The following is a 20,286-nucleotide window of genomic DNA, read 5'->3' on the forward strand; positions in this document are numbered from 1 at the left end:
ACCAAAATGGAGCCAGATTAGATGTATCTTGTTTTTTATTTCTTTTCTTTATTTTTTTGTAGGAGTTATGTGCAAAGAGAGTTAGCGTCTGATGTTGACAGTATTGTTTCCTTACATCTTGGTGATGAGGATTTTTCTTCTTTTTCCTTTTTTTTTTTTTTTTTTTTTTTGTTTTCTTGTGGAAATTAGGACGGGGCGGGCGTCCAGGAGGGTTCTATATTTAAAATTTCCTTTTCGGCGTGGATGTTTCTCGGGATTTCTTCTTCTCAACCTTTACTTTTCCTTTTATCCTCTATTCCATCATTCACTTACAACTTGAGTTTCAGTACTGAGTATTACTTCTTTAGCAAGCAAAAAAAAAACCGCGGCGAAAGAGGAGTTGTATTTATATCTATTCCACAGTTCGGTATTCATTTAGCGATTATTTAATCCCATCTGGTTATAATGTTTGTGCATTTTTATTATCCTGTTTGATGTTTAATGGAGATTCGATGGTGGAACTAGTACTCGTAATGCGATGCCGGTTTAATAAAATTCTTGACATTTGCAAAGTAATTGTGTTCTTATGTGGTACAGCACCTCCGAGGTAAGGAAACTCCCGGAATTGCCTACTAGTGGATTGGGGGGGGGGAACCTCAAAGTATAACTACATGTGGTACCCAGGGTGTTGGAAAGTGATGTATACTGGTTGCTAGTAGGCTGGCTAGGCCCCGAATGTTTCTGCTCTTCTTTGAAGTCTACCTTGCGAATAATTATGGATTATATGTTGATATATATTAACTTTTTCCTCAATAATCGTGGGGTACTCGATATTGGGGTGCCTTCGGCGCCTACCTCCTCCCCCCCTTTCCGGAATCCCCTTCGCTCTCCCCCCCCCCCCCCCCAAAGTTGACCTAGTAGAAGGGACTGAGTTCGAGATTTATATGTGCCAAGGAATGACTGCCAGAGACTATCTACGCCGGAAGATGCTCCCAGGCTTGTGATGGATTTGGCTGAATAATCATTGATTTCATAGTGAACTAGGCTTAGATAGGCAACTTTGTACCATTCTACCCGCGACCCCCTCTGCCTCCGACATTCGGGGCATTTTGGCCTGGCAACGCCCAATTACCCAAATACCTATATTTTGGCACAACGCAACACGCTCCCTAAATTCAAACTTCGAGTGTAGGACATCTTTGTAATGCCCAAGAATATATTTAGTGTTATTTGAATGTGAAATAACCATTCTTCAGGCAAGTAGTCACTATTAGATAGCCAAAACCAGTAGTAAAAACTCAAAAAGTATCGATGACAAACCCTCCCACCCATTTTTTCATTATGAAAGGAATCCGCACACTTAAATTGACCTCAAGATAGACTTGTGTGAAGATTAATTCTCTCATGGTTGAGATATCACCAAGTGTGCATCACTTTCCGACACCCTGGGTACATCCGCAGCACGTAGACTCACACTGTAAAAAGCCTACTTGCACATACTGTAGGTTTGTGTGGCAATACCTATCACTACAAATCTATTAAATCTCAAAGACGACACACCTAGAGGGAAGAGAAGACATACTCTACAATGCAGGGTTAACTAGGTTTGATGATGCCATTCTCAATTATCGTTCGTCTGGACGGCGTGGCAGCGGTTGGCTTTCGGCAGATAGAAGACTAGCTAGAGTAGAAAGAGCTCCCCTGCACTCCCCCCGAAGAGGATTCTATTTATGTATGTGCATATATCATGCTGTTTCCCTCTTAGTATAATCGCGCTAGGAGTTTGCTTGCCGAGTGATCGTGTATGAAGTAAGCCATGAGGCGAGCTAAATTAGAGTCATAAAGCCACGCCAGGGGTCAAATCCTCTTACACAGGGAAAAACGTATAGCATAAAGTAGAGAATACCATTACCCAGGCCGCTGGTGGCTATGGATTTCATATATCCTCAGGTAGGCCTCTTCACATGCCATTGTTGTGGTACGGTACGGGTACGGGTACGGCCCTGCCAATTTCCGGGTTCCGCCTTGATCCGTCACCTACATACGTCTCTACGTAGTGTATACCGAAACTACGAACAAGATACCACGAGGACTTTCAGCCTGTAATTCTTCCAGTACTGTTTTGTTAATTGGTGGTCTTGCGTAACGGTGTAATAGACACACAAACATCCCAATTGATCCATGAGGATAAACGTTTATCTTATGCTGCGTAGACGCCGGCCCACAGGAAGTAAGAATCGAAGATCGGGGTGAAGACCAACTGGAATAGGTCTTCAACCCGAAACTTCAACGTTTCGTCGCAGATCCTCTGATGGCCAAGACGAAGCCTGACGCGTTCGCAAACGTACGTTCGATCACGGTAGATATCCAGAATCAATGATAGGTATTTACCACATTCATCTATCTATACTGAGTTCGGCCAACGGTTGTGTAAAGGATATCCTGGGCAATTTATGTACTCCAACTCTACCCAAGGATACCTAGAGAATATTGTTTGTTGACACTCATATAAGCCCTTGAGGATCTACCACGATTGTAACCTTCAAATCCCGACGTTCTAGATCCACTGGACTTCAAGGACCTCATTGACTGGCGCCGGGTTAATCAGAAAAGGGATCATGCCCGAGTAACACTTAAAAAGCACAACTTGTAACATCGCCATATTCTTGCTCAGCACAAAACCCCACTTGATTGAGTCGTGAATAGGGCCCGCCCGGTATAAAATTCTAATCCTTATCAAAGTTTGCTGGTAGAGTGCATCTACTCTAGCTGCCGGTCTCAATGCCGGTGTTGTAAAAACTAAAAAGTAGATGGGTTACACTATCGTAACTTACGCTCTCAGACCTAGGCTCGCGATGCAGCGGGAAGATCTCCTGCAGCGCTCAGATGTTGCACAAGTCGTCTACCCTACTTTGAGATTCCCAGGGTAAGGTTTTTCTCTGCTCATAAAAGAGCCGGACCTCGGGTGGGGCGTTTATCCGATAACGGTGCTCGTGTGTTGCGGCTTGCCGTTGTGATGGTGAAATTGCAACCAGTGGAGCCTAAGGTTGGACTTCATCTCCTCTGAAGCCTCAGCAACTGGAGCATTCGTTTACATAGGTTTCTTTCTGACACAGATTTGTTATTTCCTTTTGCTAGAAACAAGCTCATTATTCATACGTGGCACCACTGCACGCTTCTGCATCGTCACCGGGAGTTAGCCGATCCAATCGCTTGAAATCAAATTTACGTGGAGTAAAATGAAAAGGAAAGAGACCCGGGCGGGGCTCTTGGTGAAAAAAGAAATTTTTTTTACTCCATCATGACAGAGGGGGTAACGTTGGAAGTGGAGAGCAGGAATCGACGATTGTGAGGGTGTGCAAGAATTGAATTTCCAGTGGATCGACGAAATGCTTGGTATTCTTGTGTTTTACAGGGGGGTATCGCGGACTTTTTTTTTTGCATCTCTAAAGCGTGGACTTTCCGCGTTAATACATCCAGAGGACTTTTTTTCTTTGATTTTTTTTTCCCCTTTGGCATCTGTGGAGCCCGGCAAAATTGAAAGCTTTCGCCCCACCAAAAGAGGGGACAAATTGGTTATTTATTAAGGCATCATGTCATTTGTGTCCCCTCGCATGGAACCAAATATCGGCAATCTTTCATGCACGGGGAGGCGCGGGGAAGAGGGAAGGTGTTTGCCTTCTTGTCTAGGGTTTGGGTTTGCTTGTCATGACAAGTCCTTTGGCAGGAAGGGAAAAAAAAAAAAGAGAGAGAAGGCTTTGCGCCGGGATCTGTCCTTGTGTGGAGATTTAGGCCCGACCGGGTTACCTGCATATGGCTATAATCGACCGAGGACCCCGTCCGGTTCTCCGATGGGGTAGCAGAGAAGGGGTGTAAGGTTAACAGGCCCTCAAAGTTCTCGGCTGGTCTCGTGAGCGGAAAGGATAAACTTGAAGAAATTTTCCCTTTCTCTCTTTGTTACATATCTTGTTCATGGGGTTTATTTGGTTCTCACCAGGTTAAAGTGAGATTGCTGATGATGGATATACGCCCCACTCATACCTGAGCGCATTGAGATGATTAATCGTGCTCACGCAGAGAGATGCTTAATTGTGAGGCGTATTCACCGGTGTGCTTTTTGGGATTGTTGTATCCATTGCTTTCTTAGATATTACTCTAGAGTACTATGATCTGATGTGTAGTTGTGCACTGGCAGGGGGAGACGTTAGTATAAGCCTCCAAATTTAAAAATTTCTCCGAAGTGTATGAGCATAAGTGAACATTGTTCCAGTACCAAGGCGTAATGTATCGCGGATACGATACCGGACTGCCCTAATACCAAAGGGAACGAAGAAGGATAGATCGATGGAGACGAATCGTATCAGGCATTCGGAGATTTAGATTCAAGTCTCACAGGCAGAATACAGACAGGCAGGCAGGCATACTTTAGAGTAGAGTAAGCCCGCGAAGTAAACGCATCCTGCATTATGATGCCTAGTACTGATATTTGTACTCACCAAAATATATGTATTTTTGGCTTATGCCAGTCCATAAACGTTTTTATGACTACGAGTAGGGAGTTGATGGGGGTGAGGTTCCAAAACAAAACACCGGTAAGTGCCAAATGGTACTCCACGTAGCGTAAGATATCCTGCATGTAAAACCTGGGGCATGTGTATTCCTGCCTTGTCGATACTGGATGGCCCCTGTTGGATGTGGTTTGTTACAGACAATCGGGGTCATGCATAAAGAATACCTAAGTAGGTAGTAGGGACTCTACTCTAATCCTAGGTTTGTGGCCGCATTTCAAACGGTGCTGCCAGCCTTCTTTGAGTACAGTACCAAAGTAGAGTGAGTACACCTACGCTGACGCTCCCCCTTACAAACATTTCCTTTCCCTCCTCAATCATTCACCACAAACCCCCACACGCCACTCTTACTCCCCATTATCCTCTCACTTCCCCGCTCCTCCATTTCTCTTTCTCTTGTTACACTCTACTCACCCCCTCACTACACCATATCAATTTATCGCGTCGTTGTTTAACCCAATAGCCTTTCTCGCCTTGTGTCATTTTGGTTGACACAGGCTCGGAGCTGGTCTGGGTCATCCAAAGAATAAACCAGCTGCCGATGCCACGAAGTTCAGCGGGCGCCTCGTCTTCCAAACGCCAGGGCCTGCACCATCACCACAGTAATGGTCTTGTTCCGCCTGTAAAGCGTCCCTCTCGCTCAGGCTCCACGAGCAACGGCTCTGTTGTGTCCACTACCGCTTCTCCGAATCCCTCACCGAGCCAACAAGTTGCGGCTGCAGCCAATCAATTTCAGCCTGCAACTGCGAATGGGGGAGTCACAAACGGGTATGCGAACGGATGGGACGGGAAGGCGCCTGGGAGGAGGTATTCAGACGGTCTCGAGAGCGATCTGAGTGAGGGTTTCCAGAATAGCGTGAATGGTGCTGGTACGGCCGAACATCGTCAAATCGATATCAACCCTTCCGGAAAGACAACAGTCATGACTAGCGGGGTTCCTTCGACTGTACTTTCGTCCTTTCCCCTATTGGACACTATCACTCTTCTGATCATCTTCTTGCAACTGCCGTCTACTGTCCTCACGATTATTCACTTTCTTTTCGCATCACTAACCTTCGTGCCGCCATCAACAACTTTACTAAGCGCCTCGACCACCTCGTCTCTACCGTCACTCACAAATCTACTGCTACAAGGATCAAATGGTGCACCTTCACTTCTTACAATTATTTTCGCAGATATCCTTGTGGCCCTTCTTTCAATGTTTCTTTGGCCATCTGCACGTGTCTTCCTGATAGACTTTGCCCAGGCAGTCATTGCCATCTCAATGGGTGCCGGGCATGCAACCCAAAGTGGGGGAACTCTCAGAAACGCTGTTGTCTGTGCTGGAGTGATGGGTGGAGTCAAGGTGGTCCAAGGAAGGTTCAAATTGTCGGATGCGTGGGATGGTATACAGCCGCACTCGGAATCGTTTTTGGGAGGCCCTTCTTCAGAACTTGTAGGTAGGATAGGATCTTCCGCGGGATGGATTCGTAGCGCTATTGCGATCCATATTGTTGCGCAGGGTGTTATGAGGGCGACCAGGAGATGGTTGATCGGGAGGCCAGACACGACAGATGCATCGACACCAAATCTTACAAATTCAAAAGAACCTCTCCCGCTAGGAAAACAAAAAGACAAAGACCCAGAAGCCGCTGCCGGGGCGTTATCACAGCCCCTCGAGCGCGAAAGCAGTACTGCCGGGACATCCGGTGGTAGGCGAAAAAAGAAAAATCAAATACAACATATTCGAGACAATCAACCACTATGGGCGACTATGGCTAGCGCCATAGTCCACATTGCAAAAGAAGTAGAGCAATCTCAAATATCGTCGGAAGCATCGATTTCGAACCCAATCGAAACCGGAGCCACCAACGATTCAGCGCTATCCAACGGAGAGGATGTGAGGGTATGGATAACAAAGATTGGGTCAACTGATATTGGCTTTTCTGCGAGCTTTTTTGGAGCGAAGAGTGGTGGGGAGGAGATGTATGGTATGAACGGTGTTGTGACCAATGGCACTGACGGTAGTGGTAAAGATGGAACATTCCCATTATTTGTCCGAGTAAATGGCATTGTGTGGCCACAGACCGATATCTACAAAGCTACCGGATCCGGAGATATCGACGGAGAAAATGGAGAGGCCATGGGAGTTGCCGAAGATGAATGGACCATTGATATCACTGGGCTCACCGGTGCAACTGAGTACGATTTCGAATTTGTGAAGAAGGGATTGCAGGTGGTCTACAAGACAAGCGCCTGCACAATTCCCGCCGCTCAAGGTATGTGCATTGATACTCAGATATTGATTGAACTTGGTTCTGACTTAGTTTTAGCCTCTTCCGCCGCTGCCCCTGCCGCCACTCAACAGCAGCCATCACGCCCTCTATCTCCAATCACCACCCTTCTCAATACCCTTGCACAAGCAAATTCTTGTTTACTCGAACAAAAGAATCGGCTTAAGGTCGTTAAGAAAACTCACAAAGGTACATTGAGTGATATCCGCAAAGAAATCGAAAAGCACCGATCCCTCCTTGGAAATGATCGAGGAGAGGAACGTGCTTTCCGTAGGAATTTAGCCTTGAAAGAAGCTATCAAGCGTGCCGAGGAAGAAAATGAGAAAATGTTGCGGGAGTTGTCAGAGTTAGAGAATGTGCCCGAGACCATGAAGGCCGAGTGGAAGGAGAAGAAAAGGCTTTGGCGCGAAGAGCGTAGTCGACTCCTCACAGCACAGAACCAAGCCGGTGAAGCCAAAGCTGCAGCAGATCGTCAAGCCCAGGCTGTAGAATCTGAAACAGCATCCCTTGCGACCAAAAAGGAGAGGTTGAGCGCGAAACTCACCAAGCTGCGCGCCGACCTCGAGAAAGCCGGTCAAGAGATATCCCAGGAAGCCGAGGCCAGAGAAAAGAGGCAATTGGGAAGGGAGGCTCTCCAGGCTCACCGCACCTCGCTGGAAAAAGAGTTTACTGAGGCAATCTATCGCATGGAAGTCAAAATGCACGAGCATCATCTCAAGTCTCAGGAAAACTGGGCAGCCTATCGTGCATCCGAGGCTGCACTTCTCCAACAGCAGCAATCTCAGCTCCCTCCGTCGACTCCCGATGGTCTCCACAGCAACCACGGCTCTATGCATGTAGCCACCCCCCCTGGATTGGTCTTGCAGAATCAACATGCCCCCATCTCTACTCCGAATAACCGCGAACGTTCCATGTCCATCTTTTCCGATGGTAGCGTCATCACAAATATGTCAGAGCTTGAACGTTCCGAGTCTCTGCAAAACCCTAACTACGATATTGGAAGCAATAGCGGACACGGGTCTTTGGGACAAATTGCGACTAGCTTTCCACCGCCTGGGTTGATGGGAGTGTTTATGCCAGAGAGGAGAAGCTGATTATACGATTCGATGCATTTTTTGGAACGAATCCACGTGTGTGGGGTTTTATGTACGCTTTATGATGTACTATGTGTCTGGGCTTTGTCCGGATATTGGCACTGTTCACGGTCGTTGTGATTTGCAGAGGACTAGAGAGGGGCGGCGGGAGGGATATTTTCTTTCTGAGTTGAGATTAGCATGTCATTTTGTACTACATGTAGTATATATAGCATTTTGCTGAATTTCATGTTTTTGGTGTTTTCGGGCGATTGGTTATAGTAGGGATTGTGGGATGCGTGATATCTGGAGTCGATTGAATTATCAGTTTTGCAAAGTTAGGTTTCATTATCTTTGTTCAAGTCAAAAGCTGTGTCTTGGTAAATCATAGGCTCTCACTCGTAAATTTTTTCCATCGATTACATCACTCACGAGTCTAATTAAGATTATGTTGTCACCCCGAGATTGTTCGTCTCCCAACCTTTGGGTCCAATTATGCGCTAGCATTGAGAACCGGCCAGTTAAATTAAAAACCTATTGGAAAAACCTGTCCAGTAACAAGTAGAATTGTAGGATTCCAGTGTTTAGGTATATCGGCAACCGTAACAATATGCTTAACACATATATAAATAAACAAACAACAATACTAATGAAAAGCCCACGTATCGGAATTTCCCCCACACATGTATTTATCACAATTTCGATGTTGCCCCAGGAGTGGCTCTAGCGAGAATCCAGTCCGAAACATTCGTCGCGAATGTTATTCTATCCTCGCCTGGTTCCGCATGCACTAGTATAACAAAATCAGATCAATAATTCAGAAACAGGCAAACGGGCGAAAATGGAAACTAACTTTTATGATACCATCCATCGTATGAGGAGAATGTTTTATCCTTGATTTTCAACAAGTCTTCGGTAAACTTCTTGGAAGCATCGTGACTTGTAACCTAGCAGAAATGGCGGTTAGTTATAAGGGGAATACTTTATAAGTAGAGATAGTTATGTATATATGGTTACCTTGTCACCAGAACCATGCAAGACTAGGATAGGTTTATCGGCTGTAAAGCCGGCGCTGAAATTGGCTTTCATAAGATTCTCTCCACGAGTTAACATATCTGAGATACCAATTAAGGTACCGGTATCGTGGCACAGCTAGGGCATTTTGTCAACAGTTGCGCAACCATTCCAGGAGAAGGGGTAGGAACCGGATCATTGGCAAAATCATCACAAACGCTTTTGTCTCTACTCATGTATTCCGCTGGCAACTTCTGCACCATCTGCTTATTTGGCATAATTCTAGCCCCAATCTTACCAGCATAGACCGCAAGCGCCAGCGGCTTATCTGCAAGCTCAAGCATAGGACTCCACACAATAGTTCCTGCGAGTTTATCTTTGTGGCTACCTTGGAGTGCGTAAGTTAATGCAATACCACCACCCATCGAGTGGCCAACCAGGAAACAAGGAATATTCGGGCGCTCTGTTAGTCGTGTGGAGAGTAGGTCGTCAATATCGGCTAGTATTTGTGCCGTTCCGCCGGAATGGCCATATTGGCTTTTCAAGGGAGAAGTACGTCCCCAGCCGCGCTGGTCGAACGAGAATAGCTCAATTCCACGGGAGGCCATTAAGGACGGGAATGTATAATAAGCATTGCCTAGAGCAGGTAACAGTTAGGATTGCAATTATGACAGAATATTGTGATAGGCAATATTACAGTGATCGGAAAAGCCATGAAGAAAGAAGATATGGGCAACTGGCTCGGAAGTGGTCTATGTAGATTTGGTTATCAGCAGAGGATTAGAAATGATAGTTAGGCGTCGATGTAGCTAACCTTCCAGAGCTTTGTATAAACGTCGCTACCGTCTCTGAAATGTTTTGTCGATTCCTCGGTATTGTCTGCCATTATTTACTACAGTAGTTGTGAAGCTGATAGAAAGCTGAGAAGTGTGAAGAGGAAATGTGGGATGTCGTTGTCTTCAGGTGAATGTTCACGTGCGCTGCAATGATTTGTTTTGGAGCTGAACTCCGGCTATTTGCGTCCGGTACTACAATGTCAGATTCCGCAGACTGTCTTACGTGTTGGTGATCGCTTGGTGTTCTTTCCACTTTAATAAATGCGGCCTGCCGAAAAGTGCGTTAGGAGTCCGGCATGTGGTAAGATGCAGACCATGTGAAACAACAGCTGGGTATCTCTCTTGGCATGTAGGGTACATACGATACCTAGTAGAGGTAACAGATTTCCCTTAGGAGGCTAGGTTTTTTGTTTTAGAATAGCGTGAGGTCCTTATCAATTGAGAAAGTAAGAGGTTGACTACGATGATGATACTGACCCAGAAGGTCTTCACGAGGGTCTATATATACGTTTATCCAGGATACGTGTCGACTCAACTACCGATCTGTCTGTTATCTTTAACATTGAGGAGTGTAACCACTGCTGCACTAAAGACAATAGTGCATTTGTACAACGTTGATCATATGTAGGCATATTCCATGTATATGGAATGATCATGGTAAGTATGTATAAAGCTGTGTGATACTTTATGATTAAGATCGCTGCGTGATCCTTGGTGATCCAGAAAGTAGAGTGATCCCTTATGATTCAATTTCTCCCACGTTGGTTGCCTTTAACAAATGCCACCATTGCAACATTGCGATTGTTTCCTTGTCTACCAGCTGCCTCATTTGTAAGATTCTACAGATTGAGGGTAAAGCGACTAAACAAGAGTAGTCATACCGAGTGATAGTACATGATCATTATTTAATTAAGAACAATTGCCCGAAAATCCAAGTTTCGAGTGGGGTATTGGGTATAACTGTATGGCTATGTTTGCTGGCTTGAAATAACGGGGAGATAGTATAGAAACCTTATGGGATAAAAGAATATCAGATTTCAATAAATGCCTAAGTAGGCTCTTATCCTCATCAACCACATCTGTGCCTTCAATGATCTCTCGTGAAGTAATATCCCACTCCTAGTGACTCCATCTGGGATCCTTAACTTCACTTGAATCTCCGTAGCTATCTCATCCCCTAGGAGTGTCCGCATATGATGCAAAGGAACGGATTTTCCCCGTACCATCGTCAAAAATTCCTTGTTTTGATAAGCTTCCTCCTTGCTCCAATCCTCCTTGCTCCAATCCAAGACACAACCAACCTCGCCCTCGTTCTCACAATCCCATGGAATCTCTACGATTTCCCGCCGCTGTAACTTATTCGTTTCCAGATGAACCCTCTCCCGGGTAATCTTCAGTACGTGATCTGCCATGTTCTTCCTCCAGACCATCTTACGACCGTCAATATTATGGTTGACGAGCTTTCGCCAGTTCTTCCTTTCCTCAAGCAGATTGAATAGCTGCATATTATTGATGGCCCACCTCCCGGCCGTGAAAGTCTGCCTCTGCGGCTCCTCTTTGATTCTGTCCGGAACAAGATACATCTCATCTGTTTCTGGATGCTTGAGTATTGCGAAGCGGATGAGGAACCATGATGGCAGTCTTCGGTGGAAATCGACTTCGTTGCGGACTTCTGTTGCTAGTATTTTTGCTATCGATTACACAAAACATTAGTATTTCCACAAGAGAGGACAGGCAGGAAACCCATACCGTACGGGTTAACTTTCAACGCTTCTTCCCTGGGAGACAAAATTTCAGTTCCCCTCGGTCGCTGGGGCTTCGGCGGAAGACGCCGTGAGATTGGAATGTATTTATTTTCGTCCATAAGAGGCGATACCGGCGGCGGACGTGGTTTGTATACATTTTTCTTCACGGCGCTCGAGGTACCTGCCGGCGATTCCGCGACATCTTCAACCGAAGAAGAAGAAGAAGAAGCAGAAGAAGAAGAAGAAGCAGAAGCAGAAGCAGAAGCAGAAGCAGAAGAAGAAGCTGTTGTTGATGCGGCTCTTGTTCCTACTGACGGTAATCCGGCGACCCCACCACCACCACCGAGTCGTCCTGATTGACGCAGTAACCGACTGGAAGCGCGCACTGACATTCCTCCAATAGATTCGCTCCGGATATCTCCAAACTGTTCCAGCACCCAAGTTTTATGTCTTTCCGCCCCCGCTTCTGTGCCGCGGCGTATGTAATGAGTGGTAGATAAGCTGTGTGAGCGAGAGAGGTTGTCGGGGGTCTCGTTGTTTCACACAACTTTTTTTCTTACCTCGCTCAAGTATACTTTACGTCACATTACCTTGAACCCCAACGACCACCACGAATGCCTCAATAAGTCCGCCCACAACCTCAATGAACTCAGCACTCTCTCCTCGTATTTTACTCCAGCGGGGGTTCCCCCAGCGCCCGTCGGTGTCTTTTGTGTGCTCTCGTGCGCCAAAGGTAGCGATATGTACCCCACTATCACAGCTGCGGAACACCCGCTTGTACACCTCCGAAACACCTCCTCAAGCTTCTCATGAGACTTCTTCGGCGCTTCGGAATATAATGCGAAAAATACCACACCCAGGTGTTCTTCCCTTTTCCCCCTCTCCCCCACTTAAAATGCCTAATTAAATTGATCGTTAATACTTTTTTCTTTCCTTTATCAAAGTTGTGATAGTGACATCCGCAACATCAAGCTCCCCCCAGACATGGCGCGGAATAACCCTCTCGTCCTTCAACTGCTTCTCCCTAAACCCGCACCCACTAGTCTCCTTCAACATCAAGACGCCCTCCTCGGCCGCCAGCACAATGACCAAAGCCGGGTCCTTCGCTGTACACATACTACGGCCCTCGCCGCGGTCCGCATTCCTGGCCAGTAAGTTTGCGCAGCTGGGCGCTGCAAACTCGGCAAAGATCTCCCCGTTTTCGTTCACCCGGAGCCAGATTACCCTGGCGAATGCCCCTTTTGGCTCGCCGCTGCTTGGGAGAGAGGATGATGTCATGTTCCGCCTGCAGTGCGAGACGCATAGAACTATACAGATCGAGGATCATCAGCTGTGGGTGGGGAAGGTTACGAAGGTGGATGTTGTCGGCGAGGAGAAGTACGTGGCTGGGACCGGGCCGGAGGAGGTGTTTAGCTTGATGTATTCGGATAGACATTTTCGGCACGTTGGGGAGACGCTGGTGCCGCATGAGGGTGCTGCTGTGGAGGAGGAGGTAGAGGAGAGTATGGATGATGGGTCACTTCTGGTCGAGGAGCGCGGGAACGGAAGGTAAACTGAACGAGGGGTACATTATCAAAGGATCAATGGTTTATGAATTTCCTCAGTCATGTTTATTGATTGTGTTTTCGGGCGTAGTTGAGGTTGTACCAGCTACATAGCTCATGAGTAATGATGCTCTTAATACATATACCAAAGAAACAAATATACCGGCATCAAAGATCATTTGGTTTGTCCGAGCCAAGGCTATGATGTGATCAATCCTGTCTCCCGGCGATGCGGGCTTGAGGTGTAAGATGCTACCACGGGTAAAAAGATAAGCAGTAGGAGAATATAAAGTACAAAAGCACTGAATTGTGAGGCCGTCAAACAGTCTCAGTACTAGTCAGTTCCGGATGTAACACTAGCCAAGCCCAGCTCGAAATCATCTTCGACAGGAGAATAGAGATTCCCATTGTATGCAGTGTTTTAATTTTTTTTTTCTTTCGGTTTCGGTGTCTGTACGACGGACGACCTTCCAACCAGATCTCTCCATAGATCCACCTGCGCTGATACGATCTCGTGTCACCCAAATGTTCGTCCGAACCTTTTTCTTTTCGCAGTTAAGCCTCTTAGTAAACCGATATCAAGTCCAGAAATACATTTTGGCGCGTAATTGCGTTGCTGCCTATTTCTGGTCTGAGAGGCACACATGTAGCTTCAAAGATCAGGGAAGAGAATGAAACATGTCCTGAATTCATCAGCTGGAGCGAGACTTTTTGTCCTTGAAGAGTTGGAATTCTTGTCCGAGGCTGAGTGGTTGGTTTGGGTCGCTAAACATGGGTGCTTTGGCTGTAAAAGGTGTAGTTTCCCAAAAACTTTTGTCCTAGTACTAGCTATACGTCTGGGCTTTTCGTCCGAGAACAGTCCAGTGTCTCCAGTTTCCGCCTGTAGAGTGCCGCTTCTCACTTTTATGTGCAGTAATCCGCGGATCCTGTCTGAGCTCGCCTAGAATAGTCCGCATCAAACAGGAACATGGAAAGGAATGGGGGACGCGGATGAGCGTTTCCTGAATCTGGGCTTGGCTATACACATCTGCGAAGCTGCATGTGTCGGGTCTGGGCTTGGGTCGAAGACAGAGACAGTAAAACAGCCCTACGGGCCTACGGGGGGAGCCAAGAGCTGTGCCGCCTTTTTGAGACTAACGGGCAGCGAGTGATTGTTTGTGATTGAGTGTCCCACTACATACACAAAAGCATCAACCACAACGGTAGAGCACCCGGAGATGGGGTTCTCAACACAACACTCATGTCAAAATGCAGCACAGACAATCGGGACTGGCCCGCGCGTCGCACATGTATGTATGTGTCCTGTTTAGACTCCGCTAGGTTTGCTTGGGTCCGGTCGTAAGGACAACGTGCAACTAGAGTACAATCCAGTAACGTCTAAACCAGTTCACGATCACAGAGAAAGATTTGTCTTCTTTACATCTACTGGTAGCCACGGACGTATCTTTACTATGACAGGGTCGGCAGGTGTTGAACACGTAATCCGTCCAAGACAGGAAGGTTTCTAAGATAGATATCGATATCAAAATATTACATGCATCATATCGATAAAGTGGATTCCCACTGTGGGTCTGCACGAGATTCCATGGCCTTTTACCACCTAGCACAAAACCCCATCTCCAAACCGAAGAGAACCGGCCAACCACAAAAGCAGGATTTGAAATTCCGCATCTGATGCGCAGCAGGGAACCAGGATCGATAGTAGGTACTCTATGTAGGCATCACCAACTCAAATTCGGAAAAAGGAAAAAAAGTCTATTAGCACAAACACATGAAAGCAGCAAAACCAACTCCAAGCGCCCGCCCGCATACACAATATCATTCCATAACCGTTACTCATCCCTACATGCCCACCGGGTATCACGGAAACGCCTTGTATATATATATTTACAATATATATAGCTTACACTTCCCGCCAAATCTTATTAATACACCCCCCCCCCCGGCCAATAAAAACCTCCGGGTAAATAGCGCGCCGCCGCCGCTGCAATACAGTGCAGTGGTACGACCGCCGAAGAAGAATTTCTTCTCGGAGGACAGTTCCCCCATTCACGATCAATCACGGAACGGTATGACCGTTACAACCCTGCCTGCACGGCGACCATCCACACCGTCCCCACAAGCCCACACAGCACTCCACTGACTGCCATTTTCCCTGCTGAGTTTGCTCCGGTTGTGCCAGTGGTGGAAGAGGTGGGTGCGTTTGTTGATGTTGAGCTGGAGGAGTTCGAGGAGGTCACGTTTGAACTAGCCAATCTTTAAGATTTTGAGATATGTCAACCAATCTGCTCCACGATACTGTGTATGGGCTACATATTCTTTTTTTCTTTCTTTCTGTCTTCCACCCCTGTCCCATTCATACTACTTGGGAGACTACCCCGGGCAACCCCCCTCCCCCCTCTCAAGATTAAAAGAAAAAAAAAAATGAAAAAAGGAACTTATCCATACGTTGGCGGGTTCGCACTACTCGGCACCTCGACCGAGCCCGTATAGTACGTCTGGTCCTGGTCATCCGCCCACTCGTCCTTGATGGCCTGCAGCACCGTCCTCCCGTTCTGCGCCAGCTCCGTGTTCGGCGCCGGCTGCGGGCCCCACTTCTTGTCGTTGAAGATGCCCGGGTAGGACTCGTTCAGGTAGATGCCGTCCAGGTTCGCCGGCGCGCGGATGGTGTCGGAGGTGGCGTTTGCGACAAAGGCGAAGACGTTGGCGCCGACGTCGAAGCGGCCGAGCGTGCTGAGGCCCCAGTTTGCCTCGACGGTTGCGATCTCGCTGTAGTGGTCTGGTTTTGCGGTCAGTTAGTGGGGGTTCTAGAATGGGAAGGTGAGAGGGTGGAGGATGGGGGATGGAGGGGGTACCGTAGTAGTTTGAGTCGGTGGTGCCGACTAGGTTTGCGGGCACGGCGCCTCCGAGGAGGATGCCGAGTACGCGGTTTTGAGTGGTGTAGCTGTGGTTCTCGTCGAAGGTGACGAGAATGAGCGTATCCTGGAATTATCATTATTAGTGTTAGCTGGAAATACGTTGGAGTGTTGTAGTAGTAGTTTTACCTTCATGAAGTACTCATTGTCCAGTAGCGGTTCCAGAAAGGCACGGGTCCACGACCCAGCAACCGTAACCGAAGAATCATGTCCATCTAATCATTACCCCCCCCCAATTAGTAGTCCCCAACAAAGAAAAGCAAAAGTGCAACAACCAAAAAAACATAAAAGACCAATGGACCGCAAAACACACTCACCAGACGTCATATTCGGCGTAATAAACAACCACTGCGGCAGCGTCTCCGCCTCCAAATCCTTCCCAAACCACGTCAAATTCTTGATCAGCGCCAGCCTCTCCGGATCGCCCGCCACGCTCTCAAACATCACCAGCGGATTGTGCTTGCGCACATACATGTTCGCCTTCGTCTGCGGGTTGCGGTACTCGGCGCCCGTGAAGCCCGAGTACGGCATGTCCTCCTGGTAGCTGCCCCACGAGATGCCCTTGTCGTCGAGCAGGTCGGCGATGCACGACACGTTCGCCGGAAGCGTGTTGGCGTCGTCGTTGTTGATGCCGAAGTAGTCGCCGCCGACGGCGGCGACGTAGTTGGGCTCCGAGGGGTGCGTGACGGCGAAGTAGTTGGAGAGCTTGATGCCGCGCGAGGCGAGCCAGGAGAGGGAGGGGTCGCCCTCGGCTTTGGCGTAGTCGGTGTTTTCGAGCCAGATGGTGACGAAGCGCGAGAAGGCCTTGCCGGGGACCGAGGAGGTGGGCGAGCGGGTGTCGGTGGTGAGGGCGAGGGCGGTGAGGGAGAGGAGGGAGAGGAGGGAGAGGGGGTGGGGGGAGTGCATTGTGGTGGTGGGTGGTGGGTGGTGGGGGGGGGGGGGGGGGTTTGGGTGGATGGATGGATGGGGTGTTTGCAGTGCTACTTACTGGCTGTAGCTACTGGCTGGTGGAGATGTTGGCGGAGGGTTTATGGAACGGACGACGGAGGGGACGTGGGATTTGGGGTGGGTGGGTGGGTGGTAGATATATCGCTCTAGCTCTGCATTCCATGTAGGCATGTCCGGCGACGGGCGAGCACCGGTCAAGACCAGAGGCGCAATATAGTACACCACCCACCTACTCTATTCTACGGAGTGTACCTTCCAGGTAAACAGTGAACCTCTAGAGTACCTGCCTACACACCCTTCTATCATCCGTCTATTCCTAGAGCACGATAGCCAGGTTTTTGCAGGATCGGCCCATGCATGAGACAGATGACGACGGCACAGCTCTCTGGCGCTGGTGGTGGCGACGACAGCATCCCAGATCCTGCGTGTCGCCCTAGGCACATGTATCTACTAGTATTCCACTCGACAAATCCTCACAGCAGCAACTCTCACGGGCCGGAGGGGAAGCGGCGGAGAGGAGAGCAATTCACCACCACCACCACCACCACCACCTACATACATGCTTAAAAGTACCTACTCTAGAGGACCCCACTCTTGAGTATCCCAGATGCCCAGCCAGGGGGGGGGCGTGGACGGCCTGCCGGGCTCGAGTGGGCTGCTGCTGCACCGCTCAACGTGTGTGTGTGGGGGCTCGGCAAAGCTTGTGTGGTGCTCGCTTACTTAGCGTGTGTGCCTAGAATTCCCCCGGCAGCACAGCCCGCGCAGACTTGCTAATTACGGCAAAGCTGCACCTCCGATGCTTACCAGCCGCCCAGCGAGTTGGATATCGTTTCCCTGTGAGTTCCCCACCACGGCTCTCTGCCCGGCGCGAGTCGACATCTCGAGTACACTTTTTTGTCTGCCCTTCTCTGCCTTTCCCCCCACTCACTCACTCACTCACTCACTCATTCCCCCCCCACTCACTCACTCATTCCCCCCCCCAATCTCTCTAGTCTCTAGAGTACTTCCGTTGAGCCTCCTCTTCTGCAGCTACTACCCGTGAATGTAGAGTAACCACCACTCACAAACCCACGATGCCGCCCACCACCACCGCCGACGTCGAGCCCCTCCTCGAAGCCAACCGCGCGCCCACCACCGCAACCACCACAACCACCACCCCGCGCCGCCTAACCGCCCGAAAAACGCTCTACACCCTCGGCGCACTCAGTCTGCTGCCGCTGCTGCTCTTCCTCTTCCTCTACTCGAGCTTCTCGCCGCTGGTCCCCGCGTTCCGCGAGGCACCGCCTCGGCCAGTGATACCAACGCCGCTGGGTACCGATGGAGACGAGGTTTCTTCGCATGTAGCTGCACCGCCGACGGCTTCGCCGGTGAGCGTGATGGGCAGAGACCCGGACGACTATGTCCTCGACCCCGAGTGGGACGTGAATGCGCCGCCGACGACGAGGTACTATAACTTGACGCTGACGGAGGCGGTCGGGAGTCCTGATGGTAAGTGTCCCCGCACCACCGCATCGCATTCACACTCACCCCACTCATCACACCCCATCACTCGTCCCTCACATATCAGAGACTAACACCCCCCAAGGGGTCCTCCGCACCCTCCTCCTCCTCAACAACCAATTCCCCGCCCCCCTCATCCGCGCAAACACCAACGACACCCTCCACATCACCCTCCACAACCACTCGCCCAACAGCACCTCGCTGCACTGGCACGGCCAGCACCAGCACGGCACGCCCTGGATGGACGGCACCGTCGGCATCACCTCCTGCCCCATCGCCCCCGGCGAATCCTTCACCTACGTCTTCACCGTCGCCCATACCTCGGGCACATACTGGTACCACGCGCACTTCTCGACCACGCGCATCGACGGCGTGTTTGGGCCCTTGATCATCCACGCGCCGGACGAACAGAGGGTGAGTAGTGACCGCGTGCTCATGGTGCAGGACTATTATCATGATGTGTCGGCCGCGCTGCTGAAGGGCTATTTGGCGCCCGACAACGAGAATGCGGAGCCGGTCCCGGATGGGGCGCTGATTAATGGGCGGGGCAGGGTGGATTGTGGCGTGGTGGCGGAGGGGAGGGTGTGTAATGAGAGCTGGGGCGGCGGGATGCAGTATGTGGGGGTGGAGATGGGCGGCGTGCATAGGCTCAGGTTTGTGAATGTGGGCGCGTTTGCGGAGTTTGATGTCGAGATTGATAATCACGAGTATGTGCGCCCCTTTTGACTACTTATTTGGCTGGCTGGTTGAGCGCCAGTGTCAATGATCACTACTACTACAACTCCAGGGGCCAATGACCACTAACACCACCCCGCAGAATGACGCTAATCGAAGCCGACGGCACCCCCCTCACCCCAACCCCGCTCCACCGCCTCCGCATCAACATCGCCCAACGCTACACCGTCCTCCTCCGCGCCGTCTCCCCCCCCCCCTCCTCCTCCTCCTCCTCCCCGCCCTCCTTCTGGCTCCGCGCACGCATGCTCCCCCACTGCTTCGCCGCCATCCCACCAGCCCTCAACACCGAAGTCCGCGCAATCCTCCACTACACCCCCTCGCCGCCGCCCCTGTCCCCCCACGCCCCGCACCTCCTCCCCACCACCACCGCCCGCTCCGCGTCCCCAGACCTCGAGTGCAAAGACCTCAACACGACCCTCCTCGCCCCGTCCCCCGCCGTCCAGCCGCCCCCCGCGGCTACCCTAATCCGCCTGAGGAGCAACTTCGAGATCGGCGCATACGCGCTCGCGCGCGGCTCGTTCAACGGCTCTTCCTGGCGGCCCGCGCAGACCCCCACGCTCGTCTCCATCGTCGACGGCCTGCGGTCGCACAACGCCTCCTCGTTCGGCGCGCACGCCGTCACGGCGGCCGGCGTGATGACGGCGTTTGACGCGGGGCGCCAGATGGTTGTGCGTGTAGCGGCCGGGACGGTGGTGGACCTGCTGATCGACAACTTTGACGACGGCAACCACCCGCTCCATCTGCACGGCCACCGCTTCTGGGTGCTGGGCCAGGGGCGCGGGTATTATGACCTGGCGGGCTATGGGCGGGGCGTGGGGCTGGAGACGCGCAACCCGCTGAGGAGGGATACGGTGAGTGTGGAGGCGTATGGGTGGGTGTTGGTTAGGGTGCTGATGGATAATGTGGGGGTGTGGGCGTTGCATTGCCATATTGTGTGGCATGCGGAGGCGGGGATGGTGATGCAGTTTTATGTGGCGGGCGAGGAGGCGGAGGGGTGGGAGGTGCCGGCGCAGGTGAGGGAGGGGTGTGAGGCGCCCGAGAGGCAGAGGGGGGGTGGGATTGATGATGAGGTGTTTATGAGGGAGTGGGTGGATAGGAAGATATAAAGAGTAGTATGTAGTTGGTACTTTTTTTTATGTGTGTTTTATGGGTTTTA

At 50.1% G+C, this 20,286-nt stretch overlaps 6 protein-coding genes across 6 annotated transcripts; 3 read left to right on the forward strand and 3 right to left on the reverse strand.

Moving 5' to 3' along the window:
• Nucleotides 1–5,088: 5,088 nt before the first annotated feature.
• On the forward strand, nucleotides 5,089–7,914 carry H6S33_009366 (uncharacterized protein; the record flags this gene model as incomplete). Its single annotated transcript, XM_044840754.1, has 2 exons — nucleotides 5,089–6,805; nucleotides 6,860–7,914. 2 exons carry the CDS (start codon nucleotides 5,089–5,091, stop codon nucleotides 7,912–7,914), a joined length of 2,772 nt encoding a protein of 923 aa, XP_044698181.1.
• Nucleotides 7,915–8,585: 671 nt separating this feature from the next.
• H6S33_009367 (uncharacterized protein) lies at nucleotides 8,586–9,793 on the reverse strand (the record flags this gene model as incomplete). The annotated part of the gene is made up of 6 exons (XM_044840755.1): nucleotides 8,586–8,683; nucleotides 8,747–8,840; nucleotides 8,911–9,045; nucleotides 9,099–9,544; nucleotides 9,605–9,659; nucleotides 9,722–9,793. The coding sequence occupies 6 exons, from the start codon at nucleotides 9,791–9,793 to the stop codon at nucleotides 8,586–8,588; spliced, it is 900 nt and encodes a 299-aa protein (XP_044698182.1).
• Nucleotides 9,794–10,780: 987 nt separating this feature from the next.
• Nucleotides 10,781–11,880, reverse strand: H6S33_009368 (uncharacterized protein; the record flags this gene model as incomplete). Its single annotated transcript, XM_044840756.1, has 3 exons — nucleotides 10,781–10,981; nucleotides 11,045–11,433; nucleotides 11,493–11,880. The coding sequence occupies 3 exons, from the start codon at nucleotides 11,878–11,880 to the stop codon at nucleotides 10,781–10,783; spliced, it is 978 nt and encodes a 325-aa protein (XP_044698183.1).
• Nucleotides 11,881–12,572: 692 nt separating this feature from the next.
• On the forward strand, nucleotides 12,573–13,040 carry H6S33_009369 (uncharacterized protein; the record flags this gene model as incomplete). Its single annotated transcript, XM_044840757.1, has 1 exon — nucleotides 12,573–13,040. One exon carries the CDS (start codon nucleotides 12,573–12,575, stop codon nucleotides 13,038–13,040), a length of 468 nt encoding a protein of 155 aa, XP_044698184.1.
• A 2,430-nt stretch (nucleotides 13,041–15,470) lies between these two features.
• Nucleotides 15,471–16,853, reverse strand: H6S33_009370 (uncharacterized protein; the record flags this gene model as incomplete). The annotated part of the gene is made up of 4 exons (XM_044840758.1): nucleotides 15,471–15,811; nucleotides 15,888–16,014; nucleotides 16,077–16,162; nucleotides 16,265–16,853. The coding sequence occupies 4 exons, from the start codon at nucleotides 16,851–16,853 to the stop codon at nucleotides 15,471–15,473; spliced, it is 1,143 nt and encodes a 380-aa protein (XP_044698185.1).
• A 1,115-nt stretch (nucleotides 16,854–17,968) lies between these two features.
• H6S33_009371 (uncharacterized protein) lies at nucleotides 17,969–20,236 on the forward strand (the record flags this gene model as incomplete). Its single annotated transcript, XM_044840759.1, has 3 exons — nucleotides 17,969–18,383; nucleotides 18,481–19,102; nucleotides 19,213–20,236. The coding sequence occupies 3 exons, from the start codon at nucleotides 17,969–17,971 to the stop codon at nucleotides 20,234–20,236; spliced, it is 2,061 nt and encodes a 686-aa protein (XP_044698186.1).
• Between the last annotated feature and the right edge of the window lie 50 nt (nucleotides 20,237–20,286).

Source organism: Morchella sextelata, assembly GCF_020137385.1.
Source record: "Morchella sextelata strain SCLS chromosome Unknown scls_3, whole genome shotgun sequence".
In the NCBI taxonomy this organism is placed as follows: Eukaryota; Fungi; Ascomycota; class Pezizomycetes; order Pezizales; family Morchellaceae; genus Morchella; species Morchella sextelata.